We start from the raw sequence: 26,359 nt of genomic DNA, 5'->3' as shown, positions 1-26,359 counted from the left end.
CTGTTGCTTAAAGAATAAAAAAAAGCATAATATTATTATGTTTTATTAGTTATCTTGAGGTGTTGACTGATGTTCTAAAAAAAGGAATCAAGGAGATTGACCCACTAGAAGCTGAGATATAGCCAGCCAAACACAGGTCTATCTAATAAAGAATCAGAGGAAAACCCTTCGAAAATCTCGAGAACTGTGACGTATGAAATCGACTTAATGGTCATGTGCCAAAGTTGCGCACCCTTACCGCCATTACGTATAATGATTGTTTTGGCTACGAGATGTGAAACGCTTCTCGTGATAGTAAATAATTTACAGACTAGCTCTGGTTTCTCAGGCAAATCAAGCAAAGATTGTGTGGTAAAGGTATTTGCCCACAACCCCTCGCCATGATTTTTCAAAACAGAAGAGCAGATTTTGACTATTGTGCTTCAAATTTTAACTCGATCTCCACGGATATGCTTTGAAGATCCTCGGCTCAACAAACGGCGCGTGTATAGTCTATATGCGACATCCGCAATTTGCAGTTTGTTTAGAATAAGAAATGGGAATGTGACTTTTTGTTCATTCATCATTTTTCTACTGTGTATCTACTGCAGCATTCAGTTGATTTTCATGATTATCGTCACTATTAACAGACTGTAAGTTCACTACAGCCATAATCTTAAAAAGGATAACTTGACCGTGCTGCTCTTGCTGTAAGAAAAGAAAACGATAACTTTTGATTTGATTTTTCTATTGATCTATTATATTATCTATGATTATTTTTTATGATTAATATAATAATCATAATGCATATTATACAAAATAATAATATAACTGCGTATAGAATAAATGATGCAACTAATATAATTTGTAGAAAATTCCAAATGATAACCGAGATTGATGATTGATTTAATTGATTCCATTTATTAGCTATAGTTAAAAAAATCTGAACAACGCTAAAGATGAGTCTGAATAGGGAAGCTAAGTAGGAGAACAACAAAACTGAACTGAACTAGCAAGATAGCAAAATGTTGCGAAATAATAGATGTGTGTAATCATTTTACCGGTATGCTAAAACTAATCTACACTTCAGAGGGACTGGTTCGGAATTCTCAGAGCCATGATTGTTAGGCCCAATTTGATTGTTCTATACTTCCAGGGATTAAACCAATTAAAACACCGTAATTGTTTTAGGAGAGCGCATTAGTTGGCTTAATTGACCAATGGCACACAAGTCGATTTCATACCTCATATATTGATGATTACCAAAACACTTATGTTTTTTGGTAGACCTGTGTTTGGCTAGCTATATCTCAGCTTCTGGTTGGTCAATCTCCTTGATTCTTTTTTTAGAACATCAGTCAACACCTCAAGATAACTAATAAAGCATAATAGTATTATGCTTTCTCTATTCTTTAAAGGCTGACTTGCAACAAAATTCACATTACAGTTATTTGGTATCATAAGATTCACCATGTCTTACTCTGTGTGTTGTAGGTGCAAAATATATGGGAATGTGATTCTAAGCTCTTGAAAGTTAAAAAATGAACAGTTAATCACAGCCACACGAGACCGCCGTAGTTTGGATTCACTTTCCAAAACGGCTTAAATGGGACATAGTTGTTACAGGATGGTTTCTGTTTACACTTTCATGCAACCTCATTCGTCGAAATATTTTCCCAAATATACTTCACGCATTCAATAAAACCCTGTCTATTGTTCTTGCGCGTCTGTTTTATCATCATTGTAATGCTGTCACTTTTAGCAGGGATATCTTATAACTTACCATAAAAAATCGTTAAACCTTTTAACCTTAGCTTGAAGGAGTACATATCCTTGTCTGATAATCATGACGAGCCTGTTGATCACCTGTGATAATCGAAAAGTGCTGCAAAAATTATTTGCGAAGTATTGGGTCACGTGATCAGATGACGATTTGACGGTTGAATAACGCCGAAACAAAACTGTAAAGTAGCGAGCATGTTAATTTGATACAGGGTCTTCGGTAAAACCCGAAGCGTTTGTCATAAACTAGCGCTACGATAAGTTTTATATTGAGCTTTTTATTGACCTTTCAATTCACGTGAGAACATCACGTGACAAGACAATAACCAAACTGTAATGATAACGTCAGATAAATAAAAAGATTCCAATCTATGGCGGTTTTTCGTTTTTGAGCTTTTAAGAACTTGTAATCACATTTCCACGTATTTGGCATCTACAACACAACAGAGTAAGACATGATGAATCTTTTGATACCAATTAACTGTAATGGGAATTTTGTTGCAAGTCAACCTTGAAGAATACAAGCTGAAGTGTTTAAAATATATTAAAGGCTATGCTTCAATTGTGGTCCTAGCTAGTCTAAAGGGTTCTATGTGAAAATTTTAATTATTTTCATCCTAAAATAGCTTTGGCTGATACGACAATTGCATTTTTTCAAAAATACATAACTGTTAAGAATACCTTTTTCTCATAAGATTTGTGCTCCCTTGCAACGTTCATCCGTTAATACTAGCACTAGCTGCATTACCCGTGTTTGGGAACAGATTTACGTAAAGCAATAGATTTATTGAGAGCTGTCTTTCATGCTTTAAAACAACTAAATATGCAATCAACTGAAATTTTTGTGCTGAGCAGACTGCATACGCATATGCAGTCGTACATGTCAATAATGTTGGAGAGACCAATGTAATATGCAATTTGTTTTATAGCTAGTCTACAATGCATCAGTCTCGAATCACTCAAATCGGAGTTGTCCTAATTTTGTACACAGAACTGATAATGAAATTGACATTGCTAGGCAAACTGAATTTCTTCAAACTGGCAGTATTGAAAAGTTTTACATATTTTAAGAAACTTTAGAAAATATTTGCTATCGCTCTTTCAAGCTATCACTAGCATTTATTGAATTGAGACTTCTACATCCTTAAAACACTAACAATGGCTCACCAGTTCTTCGTCTATAGCCTGTGTTTTGACATGGTATATACAAACTGTGCAGCAGTAATGTGGTGGTATTGATAAAAATTATTATCAATAAAATCTACTAGGACATATATAAACTACATATATGGCCTTTCGCCTTTCCAACGTAAGGCATTACATCTGGAGCATTTTTAGACATTCGTCCCATAGAAAAATTCGGCCCTATACTGTGTTGTAGGACTGTAGTCAAGTGCAAAGTTTTCTGCCCATACACGGTGCCTAGTAGCAGCTGCTGTAGTTAGTGCATCTCGCTGTTGTCGCCGTTTCATCTGCTCTGAAAATTCAGCTCGCCGAGCAGCTGTTGTAGCTAGTGCATCATGTTCTTGTCGCGCTGCATCTGCTCTGAGGTTTCTGCACGTCTAGCCCTGTAGCGGCTGCTCTGATCCGTTTGTGTCGCTGCTGGGTTGGCTCAGCAGTCTCTGCACTTCTAGCAGTTGCAGCATCTATTCTGGCCTGCTCTCAATGTACCTGTGTTTGTTCAGCAGTTTCTGTTTTTTTAGCAGCTGCTATTCTGTTTCGTTGTAGGTGTAGCTGCATTTGCTCTGCAGTTTTTGCACTTCTAGCAAATGCAGTAGCTATTCTGTTTTATTGTAGGCGTAGCTGTGTTTGCTCTGCAGTTTCTGCACTTCTAGCAGCTGCAGTAGCAGTTTTGTTTCGTTGTGGGCATAGCTGTGTTTGCTCTGCAAGTTCTGCTCATCTAGCTGCTGCTTTTTGAATTCGGTCTCCTTTTGTGCGGGAATCAATCAGTTCTTGCATTTGGGCAGTAGGCTTTTTGGGAGGCATTGTACTGCTTCAAGCGCAGGCTTGGAGCCACTAGTGAGTAATGAGCGCACTGCACTATTTGCTGGCTAGACGACAGTAAGGTGCACTAGGCACTGCACTAGCACTAGTGCATGGCATAGTAATAATATAAAATGCGCTAGGCACTGCACTAGCAGAAATTCTTGTGCACTAGGCACTGCACTAGCACTAGTGCATTGGAAAGTGAAGTAAAAAATGCACTAGGCACTGCAATAGCAAAAATTCTTGTGCACTAGACATTGCACTAGCACTAGTGCAATGTAAAATCATAAATGCACTAGGCACTTCACTATTAAACTTCACTAGGCACTAGACCAATGAGCTTTTTTGCTATAGCAGCTGCAAGAATCGCTTGCTAATCAACAGATATCTCCTGCTATCCACTGCAATAGTACAATTATAGCCGTGCAAAGGATGTCAGCCATGTATTTATCAAATAAACTAGCCTCACCTAAAAGTTTAAACAAACCATAGACCTACAATAATGCTCAATATTAAATAGTGCAGATGACAACAGATATCAAATAGTGCAATGTATTACACTTACAATAACTAAATATACTAAGCAAGCATGGAATGGAAGAATTCACATTCCATCTTCAGAATTCACTTCTTATTACATAAATGTACTATGTACAACAAGAAAATCTACCCTTGGATAAACCAGTATCATATAAACAGTAAGTCATATTGATGGCGAAATTGATAAGCAATATTGTTCAGAGAAGATGTTTATTAGACCGAAGGAACATTAGCCTTTCAAAGTTGGCGTCAGTCAGTTTAGATCTAGTTTAGACTAGTGCATACTATGTTGCACTAGGCACTGCACTTGCACTAGTGCATTTATGAAAAAGTTTCCAATCCGCACTAGGCATTGCACTAGAGCATTTTATGTTGCACTGTGCGCTGCACTTGCACTAGTGCGTTTATGGGAATTTTCTAATCCGCACTAGGCACTGCACTAGTACATACCATGTCACACTAAGCACTGCACTTGCACTAGTGCACCCAGGAACTCATGTCAAATTTGCACTAGCATTGCACTAGACATTTCTATTTTTAAATTGCACTGCACTATGCACTGCACTAGTGCAGTGCACTAGTGCAGTGCAGTGCGCACTGCACTGCTAGTGACCCCAAGCCTGTTCAAGCGTTTCTAAAAGTGAATGATATGGTGTTCTTTTTTTGTAATAAAGCACACCATCGCTTTCTTCTCACCGTCGCCTAACGCAACGCTCGGAGTACCCGTGCAAGTTCTGTAGTAGCTGTAGTTCTGTGGTACTTGTTGCTGAAAAAAAAGTGAAAGTAACTCAGCAGCGGAAGGAAATGAACATGCTTACTATCACGAACAGTTGCAAATCCAAGGTTTTTAAGTAGTGGAGGTGTGGCAATTCATAGACAATAGAACATTGAATAAGAAGTACTAACCTTTTTGATGTAGAAATTTAGTAGGTAAAACGCAGTAGCAGTACCCGTGCAAGTTCTGTAGTAGTGGAAGTGTGGCAATTCATAGACAATACAACACTGATTAAGAAATACTTACCTTTTTTATGTAGAAATTTAGTAGGAGAAAACTGCGTTTTCCAGTGACCGCAAGAAACCAGCGTTCGCGTGACCTTCTCTGTACATGTTGGCAGTAAAAATTAATTGCATGTAAATTACTATTCATTGATTTATTTTATTTAATGATTAGCACATTTGTATAGCTGTATAGGCCGCCGAACTCAGGACGGTGCTTTTTAACACAGCAGCAATTTTGCTGTTTCAAATGCACCAGTGTCATTGGGCGCCGTAAAGAGGCGTGCGCTAACCGGAGATGACGTGTTTTTGTGTAAAACCGATGAATAGATTATGTATAGAGGCTTGTATTAACCGTCGATTCCCGTTAACGCGCCCTAGATACCTAGTAGTGGGTAATAGTCCGAAAAGTACGGTACTCTATAAGGCGGACAATCAATCAAACACGCACGCAGACAGACAATGATTGCCGTTTATATAGTAAACTAGCTGCATTACCCGTGTTCGGGAACAGATTTACGTAAAGCAATAGTTTTATTGAGAGTTGTCTTTCATACTGTAAAACAACTCCAAATATGCAATCTACTGAAATTTTTGTGCTGATCTGACTGCATACACATATGCAGTTGTACATGTCAATAATGTTGGAGAGCCCATTGGAGATATGCAATGTGTTTTACAGCTAGTCTACAATGCATCAGTCTCGAACTACTCAAATCGGCATTGTCCTAAATTTGTACACAGAACTGATAATGAAATTGACATTGCTAGGCAAACTGACGCCGTTCAAACTGGCAGTATGGAAAAGTTTTACATATTTTAAGAAATTCTAGAAAATATTTTGCTGTTGCACTGCTTAGCTATCGCCAGCTTTCATTGAATTGAGACTTCTACATGCTTGAAACACTAATCATGACTCACCAGTTCTTCGTCTATAGCCTGTGTTTTGACATGGTATATACAAACTGTGCAGCAGTAATACGGTTGTTGATAAAATTTGTTATCAATAAAATCTACTATATAAACTACATATATGGCCTCTCGCCTTTTCAACGTAAGGCGTTACATCTGGAGCATTTTTGGACATTCGTCCCATAAAAAAAATTCAACCCTATATTGTGTTGCATGACTGTAGTCAAGCGCAAAGTTTTCTGTTCATACACGGCGCCTGGTAGCAGCTGCTGTAGTTAGTGCATCTCGCTATTGTCGCCGTTTCATCAGTTCTGAAAATTCAGCTCGGTAAGCAGCTGTTGTAGGTAGTGCATCATGTTCTTGTCGCCGCTGCATCCGCGCGGAGGTTTCTGCACGTCTGGCCGATGTAGCGGCTGCTCTGAGCCGTTTGAGTTACTGCTGGGGTCGGTCTAGTAGTCTCTGCACTTCTAGCGGCTGCAGCATCTATTCTGGCCTGCTCTCGATGTACCTGTGTTTGTTCGGCAGTTTCTGCTCTTCTAGCAGCTGCAGCAGCAGTTCCGTTGTGGGCGTAGCTGCGTTTGCTCTGCAGTTTCGGCTTGTCTTGCTGCTGCTTCGCAAATTCAATCTCTCTCTCTATGGGAATCAATCTGTTTTTGCGTTTGGGCAATAGGCTTTTTGGAAGGCATCGTACTGCTTCAAGCATTTCTAACATTGAATGAGATGGTGTGCTTTTTGTAATATACGCTGCTCGCTTTCTTCTCACCGCTGCCTATCGCCAAGCTCGGAGTGCCCGTGCGAGTTCTGTAGTTTCTGTAGTTCTCGTAGCTGAAAAAAAGTAAAAGTAACTCAGCTGTGGAAGGAAATGAACATGTTTATTATCATAAACAGTGGCAAATCCAACGTTTTCAACCCTTTCACTGAAGTAGACTCCCTCATGCGTTTTCTATGGTCGACCGCCATAGACACATTTTTGCGACTTTCCCAACAATTGCTAGTAACTGAATTTTATTATTCGTTAATAACATAACCAACGATTTTTAAAACTTGTATGAAGTGACAGTGTTGTCCAAAGATTTCTCTATAAAATTAGCCTAAAATTTAATTTTAAATCTTTGTTTGAGAATTTCCAACTTAACCACTTTGGGTGCATGCACCGCTATAGCGGCTTCGAGTATATTCTTCTCAAGTTCATTAGCCAGTTTTTAGGCTTTGCGTAGTTGCGTTACTCACCCATCTATATTTAGAGCCTGCTTACAGTTACACTCTATCTACAAAGCTAAGCATGACCTTCAGACATGTTTGGAGACATCGGACTGGTCAAACAGCTTTGGTCAAATGAAAGAATTTTGAGTAATTTGGGTTCAAAGTTCAACATCTCGATCAGTTAGTAGCAACGCGTAGTAGTTAGTAGTTGATGCGTATAGGCTTCAATTCAGCAATAGAAATGGCAGACTTCCAGTAAAGTGGTGACGAAGATAAGTTAACACCTACGGAAGAGACTGTAGATTGCATTGTATACACAGTATGTTTTAATCGTTTGTTATTATATATTATATATAGTTTTATACATTTTAATGCTACCCTTATTAGTCAAAAATGTTCGTAGAACACTAATTTTAATAAAACCGCTTTTTCATGCTACTTTCAATATTTATTATTTTTAATTTTTGAAATAAAGATAATACGATCAGATACAGAATTTTCTTTGCTTTCCAAAAGTATAGGTGTTCTATGTACAAATGTGAGTGCTTCTACGGTTAAAATGACTTTTGTTGACCCATGTCATAATCTGTAGAGCATCATGATTTAATTGTACCTGAACGTGAAATTGGATTATGCAATTGTCCCCGAAGTGGTTAAAACAACCATTTTTGTGTAAGTTTTGAAAATGCCATCGAGTTAGAAAACAATTACTTATGTTGATGACATAGCTGATTCAGATTTTTGTGATTACCCATATAATTAAAATAGCAATAGCAGTAATAGCAATAACATAGTAAATAGCAATAACATACAACAATACTAACCTTTTCGATGTAGAAATTTAGTAGGTAAAACGCAGTAGCAGTACCCGTGCAAGTTCTGTAGTAGCTGTAGTACTCGTAGCTGGAAAAGAATAAAAGTAACTCAGAACGAAGTGAACATGTTTACTATCACAAACAGTGGCAAATCCAACATTTCCAACCCTTTCACTGAAGTAGACTCATTTATGCGTTTTCTATGGTCGACCGCCGTAGACACATTTTGCAGTTTTACTAGCAATTGCTAGTAACTGAATTTTATTATTCGTTGATAACATAACCAACGGTCTTTAAGACTTTTATAGTAGTGACAGTGTTGTCCAAAGATTTCTCTATAAAATTAGCCTAAAATTTAATTTTAAATCTTCGTTCGAGAGTTTCTAACTTAAAAACGAAGATTTTTTGTGCGAGTTCATTAAATGCGTCCGAGTTAAAAAACAAATAACTACTTATGTTGATGACACATGACAGATAATTAAAATGCACAAAATATAGATACAACAATTTTTTGTATAGCAGTGCTTGTTAACATGTTGGCAAAATGAAATATATAACCAAAACAAACAGTATAGATGGAGTTTGAAATTGAAAAAAATATCGTATACATATTAAGCAATATCGGCAAAATGGCTGGCAGTAGGCCGATAGCTAAATTTGTGCACGGACGCAAGTGAAAGGTTTATGTAGTGGGAGTGTGGCAATTCATAGACAATACAACATTGATTAAGAAATGCCTACCTTTTTTATGTAGAAATGTAGTAGGTGAGAACTGCGTTTTCCCGTGACCGCAAGAAATCAACATTCATGTGACCTTCTCATTACACGTTGGCAGTAAATATTAATCGCATGTAAATTGCTATTCATTAATCTATTTTATTTAATGATTAGTACATTTGTATAGCTGTATAGGCAACTTTGTATAGGCTGCCAAACTCAGAATGGTGCTTTCTCAAACGGCCGCGATTTTGCTGTTCCGAATGCGCCAATGTCGTTGGGCGCCGTAAAGAGGCGCGCTAACCAGATATGACGTGCTCTGTGTAAAACTATGAATACCATAGGTTATGTATAATAGAGGCGTGTACTAACTGGAGAATCCCGTTAACGCGCCCTAGATACCTAGTAGCGGTTAATAGTCGGAAAAGTACGGTACTCTATAAGGCGGACACACAATCAATCAATCACACACACGCACAGACAACGATTGCCGTTTATATAGTAGATTGTGTACATCACACACGAATGCCTTTGATTTTGCTATTCTTCTAGAAAATATGTCTGTCCTGACCTTTGTGTAACCATTCAAACACTTAGGTTTTTAATGATTGAGTATGTAATTTTATATTAACCATAGGAATAATTTTGGTTTTCTGAGTTGTGCCCTCATTGAGCAAAGTGCACACAACTCTTAAAATACTGCAGTACTGTTTTTTACGTCTTAACAAAGATTTTGTTGGGTTTGCTTGTAGGGGATGTGCTACTTTCAATGTGCAATGAACTACTGCCTGATAGTCGTATCCATGATGACACTTGGGTTTATCTCAGTTGATAGATTTGTACACATCGTCTACCCGCTACGCTATCTCGAAATCCTCACAATCAGACGAATTCGTATTATGATAGCTTGGACATGGATACAAGGCCTTATTATAGGTATAGTTTCAGCTTTCGTTAATACTACTTTTAATAACTACTTTTAGTAATAATTACTACGAGCGACTACATCAGTGGTACGATTTTCTTTGCAGTCTAGTACTTTTATTAAATTGTATAGTAGTTTGGCTACTTGCTACATGTTTGTTTATTTAAAGGTTGACTTGCAACAAAATTCACATTACAGTCATTTGATACCAAAAGATTTACCATGTTTTACTCTGTTGTGTTGTAGGTGCCAAATATGCGGAAATGTGATTACAAGCTCTTAAAATCTCAAAAACGAACAGTTAATCGCAGCCACACGAGATCGCTGTAGTTTGGATTCTTTTTCCAAAACGGCTCAAATGTGACGTAGCTGTGGTAGATGGTTTTTGTTTACACTTTCATGCAAACCTATTCGTCGAAATATTTTCACAAATATACTTCACGCTATCAATAAAACCATGTCTATTGTTCTTACGCGTCTGTTTTATCGACATCGTAATGGTGTCGCTTTTAGCGGGGATATCTTATAACTTACCGTAAAAATTCATTTAATTTTTTAGCCTTACCTCGGAGGAGTACATATCATTGTCTCGTAATCATGACGAGCCTGTTGGTCACTTGTGATAATCGAAAAATGCTGCAAAAATTATTTGCGAAGTATTGGGTCACGTGATTTGATTACGACTTGCTGATTAGACCAGGCCGAAACAAAACTGTAAAGTAGCAAGCATCTATATTTGATGCGGGGTCTTCGGTAAAACCCAAAGCGTTTGTCATAAACTATTGCTACGATAAGTTTTATATTGAGCTTTTTATTGGCCTTTCAATTCACGTGAGAACATCACATGACAAGACAATAACCAAACTGTCATGACTACGTCAGAGAAATAAATAGATTCCAATCTACGGCTGCTTTTCGTTTTTGAGCTTTTAAGCGCTTGTAATCACTTTTCCACACATTTGGCACCTACAACACAACAGAGTAAGACATGGTGAACCTTTTGATACCAAATAACTGTAATGTGAATTTTGTTGCAAGTCAACCTTTAATATTTGTTGTTTACTCTATGAATAGTATGAATACCTTGGCTCCTGCCGACAAGTCTATGAATGTGGGTCAACTGTTTGGTGTGCAGCTATCATGTGTTTCAACTGACTTGTTCTACATATTTCATAAAAAATTGTGTATTAAATACATGTACAGAGCAAACAGAGCACTGATTTTGTTAAGTTTTGGGTTAGAACTTGAACTGAATAATAAAAATAGTTTAAAATTATTTTTGTAAAAAGCTATTCTTTTAGTGAAAGTATGTTCATTGTTAAAGTATGCTAAGGTATATATAAAAAAGTGCTATATATTTATATGCATGTATATTAGGAAAGTGAATAGATGCAATTGCTAGTGTTGATCAACCATTCTCTTATGTAATACTTTAACATAGTTGAAGTTAGCTTGTTCAATTTGTTAATAAACAATTTACTCAACCCTTGAACCCTAACAACCGGTTTTTGGCATTGCGTAGAGTCTGTCAGAAACCCTGATGACCGAGAAACCAGCACTCATATGGCTCTATTTACAAAAGCTGATTTTGAGTAACAGCGTAAACCAATCGAATTCATTCTTGCACATGAAGTTAGACCAGAAATTTCACTTCTATTTGTAACAGTTTTCAAATAGCTTGATCTACTTCTTTCATTATAATAAAAAAATTTATTAGAACCATACCGCGAAAAATTGATACGACTCGTTCATTAGTAGGTAATAAATGATTATCATGCAAATGAAGAGTTTTATTATACTAACTATGACTTTTCCAGTATATTTTGAGTGATGAAATTATGATTAACATGTGCTTGATGGATATGATGCTACTGTAACTGTTTTTTATGAGTTTTTTTAAATCATACAAACTTTGCTAGTTTCAGCCCCAATAATGGTGAACTACTGTTTTTTTTCTGTTTGATGAAATTTGCTGCCCCATTATTTTACTAGTGTTTTCCAAGCCTCATTGTATTATGTTTATATATATTTAATAAACGTTCATAAAATTCGAATCGTTTGCCCAGGGTTACTGACACGCATTGACGAAAGCGGTGAGAGTTGAAAGAGTTGAAGTGTCCGTCCTACCAGCTAATTGCAATCGTAAAAACTGGACTTTTTAAAATATTGTCTTATTCAGTTTCTAGCAACGGCAATTTCTTTATAAAATTATATTTTTAATAAAGTAATTTTGACATCTTATCTTTTAACCAATTAATTTTGTACAAGTTTAATAAGCAACATACCATATGATAATTTATTTACTATGTCAATCAAAAAAATTTGTCTTTTGTCAATAAAGCAAATTTAGGTATATTTAGCTATAAATTTTTATATAAAACAGCTAATACTACAAATCAGCAAATGCTACAAATCAGCAAATGCTACAAATCAGCAAATGCTACAAATCAGCAAATGCTACAAATCAGCAAATGCTACAAATCAGCAAATGCTACAAATCAGCAAATGCTACAAATCAGCTAATGCTACAAATCAGCAAATGCTACAAATCAGCAAATGCTACAAATCAGCAAATGCTACAAATCAGCAAATACTAGTAGCATGGCATTCGGGTGCATTGTGGGAGATGATCAGGTGTAAGAATGCTATAAGCGATAAGTGCTTAACTGGCCCAGATGGTCTGGTGTTAGTCTACCAATTGGTCTACCCTGTGCGAATGGCTACAGACAGATAGACAGATAGATGGATGAACAGACACATATGTTATTACAGTAATGGTTTTAACTGATGTATCTAATAGTTATTTCAACAATATTGCAATTATAATAAAAATAACAATGACTTGAAAGCTGAAAAGCGTTGAGTGACACAAAGGACAGATTATCTACATTTGTCAGCTGAGTCTTTACAAAAAATCCTTACTTATTGATAGGTTTCATACCGGTCGGAATGCAATGGATACATTATGACTACTGTGAAATCGTTTGCGCCATCGATTGGTCATCAAAGCATGCTGACAAATTTGTCATCGCTGCTTTTATCACCTGCTTTATTGTGCCAGCATCAACCATGCTTGTTTGCTACACCGTTATCTTCAAGGTGAGTTCAAAGGCATTTTATAATCCATTGAGAAAAGAGTCCACACTATCAGATATCTATTTGCATAGTATCACATCGTTGCAAGAGCTTATCCTAGTCGCAATACTTGAAGAAAATAAGTGTACAGTGATTAATATTGCAATATTTATGTAATACTTGCTGCCAAATTAACATGATTAATACAGATTGACACATGTAGTTGAGATGCAAATTTTTTTTGCATGCTAATAGTTTTGCCGTTATTTTGTGTCATTTGATAAGCTTTTATGTAGCTGATAAGTTAAATAGTTAAGTGGTTACACGCGATCTTTCTTTGCTTTTATGTACTCCACTTTATAGTATAATAATTTTTTTTGCAGAAAAGCATGGCATATACAGCAGTATGTACTATTTTTCTCTTTTCTAGCTTGTTTTTGCTTCTGCTTTTCTGGATATGGCAGCAGACTTCTAGCTACACCTATTAACACACAGTCTTGTCAGATTTTTGCCTGCTAACTCACTGCACCTGCTTAATATCTGGTCTTGTTTTCATCACATCTAATCACACTTTTATATTATCTTCACCCACCTATGTTCTAGCCACACCCACCTAACTTCTAGCCACACCCACCTATGTTCTAGCCACACCCACCTAACCTCTAGCCACACCCACCTAACCTCTAGCCACACCATCCTAACTTCTAGCCACACCTTCCTAACTTCTAGCCACACCTTCCTAACTTCTAGCCACACCTTCCTAACTTCTAGCCACACCTTTCTAACTTTTAGCCACACCTTCCTAACTTCTAGCCACACCTTCCTAACTTCTAGCCACACCATCCTAACTTCTAGCCACACCTTCCTAACTTCTAGCCACACAGCTCTAAAATCTAGCCACACCATCCTAATCTTTAGTTGCACCTTCCTAACTTCTAGCCACACCTTCCTAACTTCTAGCCACACCTTCCTCAACTTCTAGCAACACCATCCTAACTTCCAGCCACACCATCCTAACTTCTAGCTGCACCATCTTAACTTCTGGCCATACCATCCTAACTTCTAGCCACACCTTCCTATTTTTTAGCAACACCTTCTTATCTTTTAACCACAACTTCCTAAGTTCTAGCAACATCTTTTTGAATTTGACCACACCTTTTTGCTTACTGGCCACACCTTTCGAACATTTATCTCGATTAACCTTCCCTTTGTTGCTGAGCTGAAAATTTCCTTTATTAGTGTGCTGCTTGCTGACTATTGCTCAGTGATTTTACTAGTATTAGCTAACATTTACTGTGGCCGTTTAACCTTCTTGCTGGGTCAAATCTCCACACAAATCACTGGAACCTATATAGTTTTTGTTATCACCGAGTGTGCGATTCTGCGCAAGTTCAGCTATAGCTATTAAAATTTTGGAATACAGAATCTGTAGCGAAGAAGATTTAATTTTGGACCTCTTGTTCACCAGTCCAATATCTTACCAATTAAGCCACACAAGCTTGATAGATTCACCAGGCGATATATATTGTAATATGGGTAGAAAAATGCCAGTGCTCTCTGTTATGCTCCAATGTAATGGGGCAATATCATCGAGAGTGGTAGCCTAATTTTATGCGTACTCAATCGTGAGAACAAATATTTAGCTCTTATTAGTAAGCTTACTCAAATTAGCCATTGGCATCGTGGCAGGCTAATAACAAGTGGCAGGCTAGTAGCTGAGTGTAGTTGCCTGCCACTGGCGAGGTGGCTGGCAACTACATTCAGCTCTCTCTCTCAACTACATTCTCCCTCTCTCTCAAATGATGAAAGGTAATTTACTACATGTAAATTACCTCTCATTGTCTATAAGCTGATTTTTAATTCCCGAGCAACGCCAGCCATCCAGCTAGGTCATTTATATAAGCAAGTTCTCTTGCACATAAACACCCATTCACATATGTATGACAAAAACTGTCTTTGTATGGTATACTTTGAAACATTATTTTCAGCAGAGATGAATGCCACAGTTATGCCTGTTCCTTTATTGTCGTTTGAGCTATTAAAACTATCACTTTTCATTGTATTTATTGTCTTTGGTGTTTACATAGCTTCCATTATCCGAATAACCATCATATCAGTCAAAAGATCATCGACCACCGCGGTGTCAAAGATATATTTTAAGTTTTCTTTTAAAATGTCAAGTTGTGCACTTACTTGTTTCTTTTCCATCTTTTTTTAGCAAGGGGTCATTTTTCGGCTTTTTAGCTTATAGCCTTACAAAATGCACTTTAAGATAATCGATTTATATCATTAATCATAGACAAACATATTGTCGACAATATTTTGAACTTACTAATATTGATATAATTTTTCAGTGTGACTGTGCAATTTCTGAGAAAAACGACATAACAATCATTTGCCTATTGAACCAATAAAAGACATTCACACTGTTTCCTGGGCTAAATTATTAATTGAAGGATTAATTGAAGGATTAATTGAAGGATTAATTGAAGGATTAATTGAAGGATTAATTGAAGGGTAAACTGAAAGGTTAATTGAAAGGTCAATTGAAGGGTTAATTGAAGGGTCAATTGTAAGACAACTGACTTCTGATATATTTTAGGAGATCAAAAAAAGTATGGAGCTTTCTAATGACCAGAAGAAATCGTCCCAGTCATACGACAGCACAAGAAGTTTGAAGAAAAACAGCAAGAAAAATCCAATGTAAGTACTGAAGGTTTGCTAGTGACAATTGTACTATCATCAAAAGAGTCTGTACTGACATCAGAAGAGACTGTACTGGTACCAAAAGAGTCTGTACTGGCAGCAGACGAGACTGTACTAGCATCAGAAGAGACTGTAGTGGTACCAGAAAAGTCTGTGCTGGCACCAGAAAGGACTGTACTGGCACTAGAAAAGTTTGTACTGGCACCAGAAGAGTCTGTACTGGCTCCACAAGAGCCTGCATTGGCTCAAAGTGACTGACCACTTTCAATTCATTACCATCAACATTTTTTAAAGCTGATGGCCTCTTTAACCGTAGGTTTAACCTATTGGCTGTTATCTCAGCTATTATTGACACCTCAACCTCAGTGTCAAATGTAAACTCAACATTTACTCTAATAACTTTCAAATACTGCACAATTATCCGGCCGGATAATTGTGCAGTATTGATCTGTCATTGATCTTCAACATATTTATCTCTAGAGCCAGAAAAATTTACACTTCCACCCCTGCTACTGTCACTGTATCTTTCATCATGCCGACCCATATCTCGCTTCTCATACTGACTGTCTCTTTCATACCTAGTTATACTTTAATCTCTGGGTCTACCCCACTTTTTCCTTACATCATTTCTTACACTACCTCTCACTACTGCTATTTCGACTGCCATACTTTCCAACAATGCTGTTATAGCCACCTCCTTGCCTAATGCTGCTATCTCGAGTTCTGTCATAGCTTACTTCACTGCCTCTATCCTTGCATTCTCAGGATAAATGACCTAATTTTCTTTCATTTAATAAAGAGACAATTCTTCATCCCATTGCCACTATGCTTGTAATTGTAGCAAAATCTATCTCTTATATACCTTTTCTACTATTTGCTCCATCACTAGAGACATACCTCTCCTTGCTATTGTCTCTATATACCTTCTACTGTAACTGTATTTGCTTTACTCTTGACTCCTTGCCCCACATCTGCTATCATCATGCTCATCACTACTATCACCATAATACTTCCTACCACTTCTAGGACTACTTCTAGAAGAAAATCTACCTCCCAAATAGTATCCTATATCACCACCACCACAACTTGGTACTGCACACAGCTGTCACACTCTAACACCTGTGCTACCTCCTTCTTAATCTCACTTTTCAAGTCGCTACCTGTACTCTCTGATCTCAAGAACCTATCCAAACTATTCGCCATCTCATGAGCCCTTAATACCTCATTTAACATCACCCAATTCAAATCGGCATTTTTCATAAAGTCTCTAATTCCTTCTCTATTTTTCAATCTGTTAACTGCCACTATTAGAAAAACCTTACTCTATCAGCATTATTCGCTAAACCAGCAAATCTGTTCAAGCTCTCAACTTGTTGCAAAAACTCTCTATCATTTTCACCAAGTGGCTATCCAGCTGTCAGGAACTTACGTCCCTTTACAAACATGCTCTCCTGCCTATAATTCACACCATGTACATCAAATCCTGCACTTTTTATCACCTCCTTATCACTATGCTCATTAGCTCTCAATAAAGGCATCAACTTAGCTCTGCCTCTCATAATAGGATGTCTATTGCTATCTTCACCTTCATAACCTATCCTCTCAACTTCACTCTCAATACACAAATTCATCTCTTCTACAAATCTCTCTCACGAACCATCACCGCGCTCGCTAAACACCAGTTTTGGATAATCCATCTCCATCACGTCACAACACAATAAATGTTACCCCACCAACCCACTCTACACCTCTCCTACAATGTTTTGATTCTCAACTTCTCCTACCACTTCGCAAATAATAAATTCCAACACTCACCTGTACCTCTCCAACACTGACACTTTACAGCTTTGTCACTTTACTGCTAGGATAACTCGCCTGCACTACACCACCTCACCTCACTTACACGCCCGCCCGTGAAAGAGTGTCATCAATAGTTAAACTCATAACATCACCAGTACTTCTACTTCAGTGGTTCTTAACCAGGGGAATTCCCTCCCCCAGGGGAGAATTTTGGGATTTTAGGGGAGAATTTGGCATTTTGCCAAAGGGGATTTCCGTGGCATCAATTTTTCTCAGATAAAGGGCAGCGAGGAGTGAATGAATTTCAGTAGTTTCAAGAAAGCCAAGATCTAAAACTGTGGAAAAGGTAAGGATTGCTACACTACATGCATATACATACCTGCAATATTAATTGTTCAGTTACCAATTTGGTTTGCATAAACGCATAACATTTTGACAATTTGCTCTGTAGCCTAACATATGTATGATGTTTTGGGTATGTAGATATTGAACGTATTCAAATATTTTGATTGCATATCCCATATTGTAGGTGTTAAAAATGTCAAAGAAAAAAAGACGAACATATGCTGATTCTTACCTTAACTATGGATTCACTTGTATAATTAAAAGCGGCATCGAAGTACCACAATGTGTTTTGTGCATGAAAGTGCTCACTAACGACTTCATGAAACCACATCAACTTAAGCAACACTTAATAAATAAACATGCAGAACACATGAATAAATCAAAGGCGTTCTTTGAAGCTAAAGAGAGAGAACTCAAGCGGGCAAAACTAGATTCCACTGGCAGCGTTTATATCCAGGCACAGGCCCTTACTGAGGCATCCTATGCTCTGTCTTACCGTATCGCCAGAGATAAGAAGCCACACACAATTGGTGAAACATTAGTTAAACCTTGTGTGCTGAAGTGTACTAAGATTATTTTCAGAGACACAGCCGCTTAAAAGATAGCTGATTTATCCCTCTCAGACAGCACAGTGAAATCGAAGATTAATGATATGTCTGCAGACATAAAGAGGCAAGTAATTGAAAAGATCAAGTCATCTCCCATGTTTGCCATTCAACTTGATGAGTCCACTGATGTTGCTTGCATTTCACAGCTGATGGTGTTTGCACGCTATGTACACAGAGAGGCAATTGAGGAAGAATTTCTGTTCTGCAGTCCTCTAACAAACCACCACAGCTGCTGATGTTATGAACCTGGTTTCCGACTTCTTCAGCAAAGAACATCTGGACTGGGGCAAACTAATTGGAGTTTGCACTGATGGTGCTCCAGCCATGCTTGGCTGTCGTGCTGGATTTGCACAATTGGTAAAAGAAAAGAATTCTTTAGTGGTGAGTACCCATTGCTTCATTCAAAGACAAGCGCTAGCAGCAAAAACTTCCCAAAGGATTGCAGGAACACCTTTCTTTAGTGATTAAAGTAGTAAACTTTATCAAAGGCTCTGCCTTGCAAACACGTCTCTTCCACAAGTTATGCGAAGATATGGATGCTGTGCCCTCATCACTATTGTTCCGCACCAAGTTCGATGGTTATCAAAGGGTAACATGCTTCTGCGTTTCTTCAATCTACGAGCAGAGGTCAATGAGTTATTGAAAACTCATAACAAACCCAAACTACTGGCTTCAATGCAGATGGAAGGCTTCCATCAGTGTCTTGCTTACCTGGTTGAAAAATTTGGTTCAATCAATGAAGTGAACACAAAGATGCAAGGTAGAGACAGAAAGATGTTGAATGTAACTAATAGTATCAATGCATTCAAGGACAAGCTCAAACTCTGGGTGGAAAGACTGGCTACTGGGAATGTAAGAGTTTCAGTTCCAGTTCTGCATTCATTAGTTGACAAGAAAGCTCCTTCTGCTTCTTTGCTAACCGACATAAAGCATCATTTGAACAGCTTGATAGCAGAGTTTGAAAGATATTTTCCAAAGTTAGATCCTAGGACAGAGCAATTGATGAGCCTGACTCAAGACCCTTTTACCCGCAATGTCCACAAGATTACAGAACAGCTTCAGGAGGAGTTTTTGGAGCTGACGAAAAACTCTGCATTAAAAGATGACTTCAATTAGCTATCAATAGAGCACTTTTAGGTTCAGGCCCAAAGATTGTATTGCAACATAAGCTTGGCCGCTTTAAAGATGCTCATACCATTTGCTTCCACATATCTTTGCGAGTACCCATTTTCAGCAATGCTAACCATAAAGAGCAAATCTAGAAACTGTCTGGAAGTAAAAGATGACCTACGGTGTGCCCTATTTACAACACCTCCCAACATCAAAATTCTGGTCAGCTCCAAACAAACACAGAAATCGCACTAGTCTGCTGACTGTCTTACGATAATAGATATATTGAGCTTCAATATACATTCATTTTTAATATTCCATGTAAATATGACTGTAATAAATGCATATATACATGTATAAGTATGTATATAAGTTATATATGTAAATAAATTTCACTATCTAGTTGCAGTGCATTATTTGAGGTTGTTGGGAGGGAGGGGAATTTCTGTCTTTAGGTTTGGAAAAAGGGAATGGGGCAAAAAAAGTTAAAAACCACTGCTCTACTCTTTAGTTAACGATATCAAGAAAAAAAATCAAAGCTCGTTCAACTGCGCCATGTTGTATAAATGAACTAAATATAACCTATTACATGAACTGAAGCAAAAAAGAAAGAGAAGAGATTTTGTCTTTCATTCCACTTCCTAATATATTACCCAATACTACCCAGTACTAGCTAATACTGCCCAATACTAGCTAATACTACCTAATAATAGCTAACAATACCTAATACTACCCTATACTACCCATACTAGCTAATACTTCCTAATACCACTCAATACTACCCAATACTACCTAATCCTACTCCATACTACCCAATACTACCCAATACTAGCTAATACTACCCAATACTACCCAATACTAGCTAATACTACCCAATACTACCCAATACTACCCAATACTACTCAATACTACTGAATACTACTCAATACTACTCAATACTACCTAATAATAGCTAACAATACCTAATACTACCCTATACTACCCATACTAGCTAATACTACCTAATACCACTCAATACTACCCAATACTACCTAGTCCTACTTCATACTACCCAATACTACCCAATACTAGCTAATACTACCCAATACTACCCAATACTACCCAATACTACCAAATACTATCTAATACTACTTAATAATAGCTAATACTACCTAATACTACCCAATACTACCCAATACTAGCTAATACTGCCCAATAATACCCAATACTACCTAATACTACCTAATACTACCCAATACAACACAATACTACCCAATACTAGCTAATACTACCAAATAATACCCAATACTACCCAAGACTACCCAATACTACTTAATACCACCCAATACTACCTAATCCTACTCCATACTACCCAATACTACCCAACACTACCTAATCCTACTCCATACTACCCAATACTAGCTAATACTACCCAATACTACCTAATACTACCCAATAATACCCAATACTAGCTAATACTGCCCAATAATACCCAATACTACCTAATACTACCTAATACTACCCAATACAACACAATACTACCCAATACTAGCTAATACTACCAAATAATACCCAATACTACCCAGGACTACCCAATACTACCCAATACTACCCAGTACTACCCAATACTACCAAATACTACCCAATACTACCTAATAATAGCTAATAATACCTAATACTACCCAATACTAGCTAATACTACCCAATAATAGTTAATACTACCTAATACTACCTAATACTACCCAATACTAGCTAATACTACCCAATAATAGTTAATACTACTTAATACTACCTAATACTACCCAATACTAGTTAATACTACCCAATACTACCTAATACTACACAATACTACCCAAAACTACCCAATACTAGCTAATACTACCCAATACTACGTAATACTACCCAATACTGCTCAATACTGCTCAATACTACCCAATACTACCTAATACTACCTAATACTACCTAATACTACCCAATACTACCTAATAAAACCCAATACTACCCAATACTACCAATACTAGCTAATACTACCCAATAATACCCAGTACTACCCAATACTACCAAATACTACGCAATACTACCTAATACTACCTAATACTACCTAATACTACCCAATACTATCCAATACTAGCTAATACTACCCAATACTACCCAATACTACCCAATACTAGGTAATACTACCCAATACCACCTAATACTACCTAATACTATCCGATATCACCCAATAATACCTAATCCGCTAGACTTATCCAGCTTTATTCACTCGCCGTACACTGATTGACAAGACCACCTGCAACTGCTTTGAGTTTAAACGCCAATATATCCTGAGCCTAACAAATCCCACAATACAACAGTACTGGTGCCAGGAGAGACATTACTGATGACAAGAGAAACTGTACTAGTACTAGACGATTCTGTACTGACAGCAGAATAGAATGTACTAACACCAAGAGAGAATGTACTGGCTCCATGAGAAACTGTATTGGCTCTAGGAGTGACCGTACTGGCACCGGGAGAGAAAGTACTGGTGCAAAGAGAAGCAATATAAGTTCTATGAGAAACTTTACTGGCATCAGAAAAATTTGTATTAGATTGAGTAGAGACTGTACTAGTACTAAAACAGGCTGCACTGGTGTTGAGAGACTTACTGATGCCAAGAGACCGTACTGGCACCAGAAAAAACAGTGTTGACTCTAGTAGTGATTGTACTGGCTTCAATAAAAACTACTGATCCTAAGAGAGACTGTACTGGTTATCATAGAGACTGTACTGGCACCAGAAGAGACTGCGCTGGTGCCAAGAGAAACTGTACTGGCGCCAGGAGAAATTACATTGGTCTTCTGAAAGGTCTCAAATAACAATACTTTTCATGAACAGAATGCAAACTTGCTCTCTGCAAAGTTTAAAGTTTGATCTTCCAGATTAGATGTGTTAAAAATTGTTAAGATAAATCCATAGTTCCATAATATTTTCTGTAGACAAAATAAGTACAGGAACATCATTCATGTTTTCAGATATGGAGTGGAAGATAGCAGAAAGACAAGCTCTAAAGACCGCTTAACAACTCCAAACTCAGACAACAAACCAAGCTTGATGAGAAGACACAATGCAACAGTAAAGGAGAGCACCATTATCAAAAGCTTGCTCATTGTTGTGCTTGTCTTTTTCATATGTATGACACCATTCTGTGTTACAAAACTTATCAAGGTTTGTGAATTCAGTACACAGGCACACCACACATTCATGCACTTAGACCATACATGGCCTAGATATTGAGTTGAAATCTAATATTGGGTTGAAAAATAGTCAATAGAACAATACATTATGATAAATACAATACATTACAGCACTATTCATAGAGAAAAACAAAAGCAAAAGCTTGAAGTTGTGTACTTTTGCGAAATTAATTGAATAATATTTTGAAAACCGAAAAATGGGTAAAATGATATCATTTTAAGCATTCTCTATAACTTGAAGGCGTTGTTTGCAATTAATTGAATTTCGTAGTTTTCTGTAATTCCTTTTGTTTTCATGCTTTTTAGTAAAGTTTTATTTGCTTTCTTGCTAACAGGTTCTCAAAGGTTACATTCCTTGCTGGGTGAACACTTTTGCTACAATTGTCCAGCTGTTAGCCAGTGCTTGCAACCCTTTGATTTATGGAATTTTCCGAAAAGAATACCGCAAAGCCTTCAAGATCCAATACAACAAAGCTTGTCACAGAATGCAAGCTAGGTTTACATCTAGTGAGCTGTCAGAAAGTGGGAGCTCTCCATACTGTATAGACAACAAACTTTCTACCTTGAAACGCAAAGAGTTGACAAGGAAAGTCAACATGTCAAACGTTGAGCTGTCAGATATTGCTATGAATTCTAGGGAAGACCCAACAGGTGGAAAAGGAAAAATGAATGGTAGCGCTCTCACCAACATTGGTCCTCATTCTGTAGCTGAAGGAGAAGAAATGCTATGGAATACAGAGACAACATTTCAACAACCGTTTAATTCTGGAGATGGTGAAGGGAAAACCAATTATTCTCTGCCTGCGAGATATGTTTCTTTTCGTGCTATGCCAGAACTGGTAAACCAGACAACAGAAATAATAGCATTGTGATAACCACCTCCTGTCTGACCTACTTAAGTACAGCGACCAATCAACAAAGATAAATGAGCAATACTTTTGTTAAGTAATTCAACCTGATTAGAGAGAAGTTAGCCAATCACCTCTCACTAACCATTCAATCACTATGTATAGTAATACTTTCCGTCCATTTATTGTTTTCTGCACCTCTCTACATAGTTGCTGCAATATCCTTTTCTGCAACTTTCTACATAATTGCTGCAATTATCCTTTTCTGCACCTCTCTACATAATTGCTACAATTATCCTTTTCTAGACCTGTCTACATAATTGCAACAACTAATTAGTTAGTACCACCCACTTAGTTAAGATATACATGTACAACATTTACTACTCTAACTTTTAGACTTTGTCGCATGCGATTCCAATAAATTGAAAAAAAAATCAAACATCTGGAAAGGTCTTTAAAGGCAAAATAATGAGCAAGCACTGGCTAGGTAGGTTGTTTTGCTATAATGATTACAGCGAAAAACAATTTGATACAATTATTATGAATTGAGAAGACAAAAATAAAAACAATGAATATGTTGAACTAATAATAACAATAATAAGACAAAGGGCACAAGAACTTGAAAATCAAGCGGGATATTTTAAAGAACAAACTCTATGAAAAGATTGGTGGTCCTGAAAGAGGCCGTGGGAGGAATAACTCTGAATAATTGTCCTATTTGGATGCTATCGGTCCCAGGGACGTCAAGCTCGTCGGGGTGCTTTGGACACTCGAAGCGAAAAAGCATGGTGGGCTGATCAAAGAAAATGGTGACCTAGCCGATAATATTGTTTCCATTTTTGGATAACGGTGCATCTCAGGTCAGTAAAACGTGCATACAATGCATGCGCAACGCACATACGAGGCGCTAACAACACATACAAGGCACTAGCAACGCACATACGAGGCGCTAACAACACATACAAGGCACTAGCAATGCACAAACATTGCGCATACAACGCACATACACTAGTATCACAACGAAAGAAAATGCACTGAAAAGCCCAGGGTTGCCATAAACATAGGAGTTGTAATGTTTTAGACCTGTTTTATTAATAGACCATGAATGTCTTGTTATTAATGCGTTGTTAAATACTTGTGTCGTCGTTGTATCCACAATATAAGTGCGTTGCAAGTGCCTTGCATTATTAGCATGTAAGATGCATTATTAGCGGTCTTCGTTTCTCGAGATAGGATTTTGTAATTAGTCCTTTTCATTACCAAAAAATGTCTTACGCTTTTTCTACGAGAATTGTTCCCTATCTGGTATATATAGACTGCAATGCTTCATTGTCAAGCCATGATTTTTATTATAACAAGTGTAAAACCTTTTAGAAAGTCAACAGGCAGCAAAATGATAAGGTTGGTTGTTTTGAACAATAACTGTAAATCTGTAAGCTTGTGTAATCTAAATACTGCCACAATATTTTAGGCAGGTCGGCCTGTGTTTGACTCCTAAATTAAACACTTAATATTATCGTTATAATAAAACCGATTGATTTGTTGAAGAAATATTTAAACTAAAAATTATTGCAGGCAGCAAGCTCGGAAAACTTACTACAAATAATGGAATAACTAAGGGGTTATTGTTCTTACAAGAGTTGTGTTCCCTCTTGTTGGTTTCGGCGGCTTGTATCGTCGGCGGCGTTGGGTTCAGCGCAGATACAATAGAAGCAAACGTTGTCTCAACACCACTCTTACGAGTTTTCTTCAGAACTTCGTTTAAGTACTTTGTAGATTTAGCGAATGCCCTTGGGAAAAGCTGGGAAAAAAATGTAAAGGCACATTCAAAGGTAAAAACAATAGGTAATAGAATTGAAAATAGCCTTTAAAAAAGTTCCAAAAGAAAAACGATCACAAAAGGTATTATTAATTAATAATAAAAAGAAGATATTTAGTTTGAAACCTGCAATAGCATAAGAGACTGATAGATTTGTAAAAATGATAAGAACGGCTGAGCTTAGTGATTACATTGAATGTGGCAGCGTTGCAATCCACTGCCAAGTGGATGTTTTGTTCCTAAAGCTATCGCTATAACCAGAAAGACTGACGGTCACTGAGATTTATATGTAGATATACTAGGTGAATACTCGCTGATACACTAGGTGAACACTCGCTGATACACTAGGTGAACACTCGCTGATACACTGAGTGAATACTCGCTGATACACTATGTGAATACCCCCTGATACACTATGTGAATACCCCCTGATACACTATGTGAATACTTGCAGATACACTATGTGAACACTCGCTAATATATTAGGTGAACACCCGCTGATACACTAAGTGAATACTTGCTGATACACTGAGTGAATACTCGCTGATACACTATGTGAATACCCCCTGATACACTATGTGAATACTTGCAGATACACTATGTGAACACTCGCTAATATATTAGGTGAACACCCGCTGATACACTAAGTGAATACTCGCTGATACACTGAGTGAATACTCGCTGATACACTATGTGAATACTCGCTGATGCATTAGGTTAATACTCGCTGATACACTACGTCAACACTCGCTGAAACACTAAGTGAATGCTTGCTGATACACTAGGTGAATACTCGCAGATACAATAGGTGGATACTCGCCGTTACACTAGGTGGATACTTGCAGATACACTAGGTGAATACTTGTTGATATAATTATTAGATGAATACTCGCTGATACACTCGGTGAATACTCGCAGATACACTAAGACGTGCACATTTCACCAGTCTATAGTATAGACTGGTGAAATAAACCGAGT

At 37.4% G+C, this 26,359-nt stretch overlaps 1 protein-coding gene across 3 annotated transcripts in view; it reads left to right on the top strand.

Annotated features, from left to right (window-relative positions):
* LOC137396425 (D(1) dopamine receptor-like) overlaps positions 1-23,962 on the top strand; it is a 52,835-nt gene extending 28,873 nt beyond the window's left edge. For all 3 annotated transcript variants that reach the window (XM_068082702.1, XM_068082701.1, XM_068082700.1), the window contains 6 exons: positions 9,683-9,866; positions 12,788-12,954; positions 13,314-13,334; positions 15,533-15,633; positions 22,493-22,685; positions 23,050-23,962. In XM_068082702.1, coding sequence (XP_067938803.1) covers positions 9,683-9,866; positions 12,788-12,954; positions 13,314-13,334; positions 15,533-15,633; positions 22,493-22,685; positions 23,050-23,586 — 1,203 coding nt within the window. In that variant the 3' untranslated portion in view covers positions 23,587-23,962. The remainder of the gene's footprint in view (positions 1-9,682; positions 9,867-12,787; positions 12,955-13,313; positions 13,335-15,532; positions 15,634-22,492; positions 22,686-23,049) is intronic.
* Positions 23,963-26,359: the final 2,397 nt, after the last annotated feature.

Source organism: Watersipora subatra, chromosome 5 (genome assembly GCF_963576615.1).
Source record: "Watersipora subatra chromosome 5, tzWatSuba1.1, whole genome shotgun sequence".
Classification (NCBI taxonomy): Eukaryota; Metazoa; Bryozoa; class Gymnolaemata; order Cheilostomatida; family Watersiporidae; genus Watersipora; species Watersipora subatra.
Note: the sequence above shows the minus strand (reverse complement) of the source record. Positions and strands in the feature narration are given on the sequence as shown.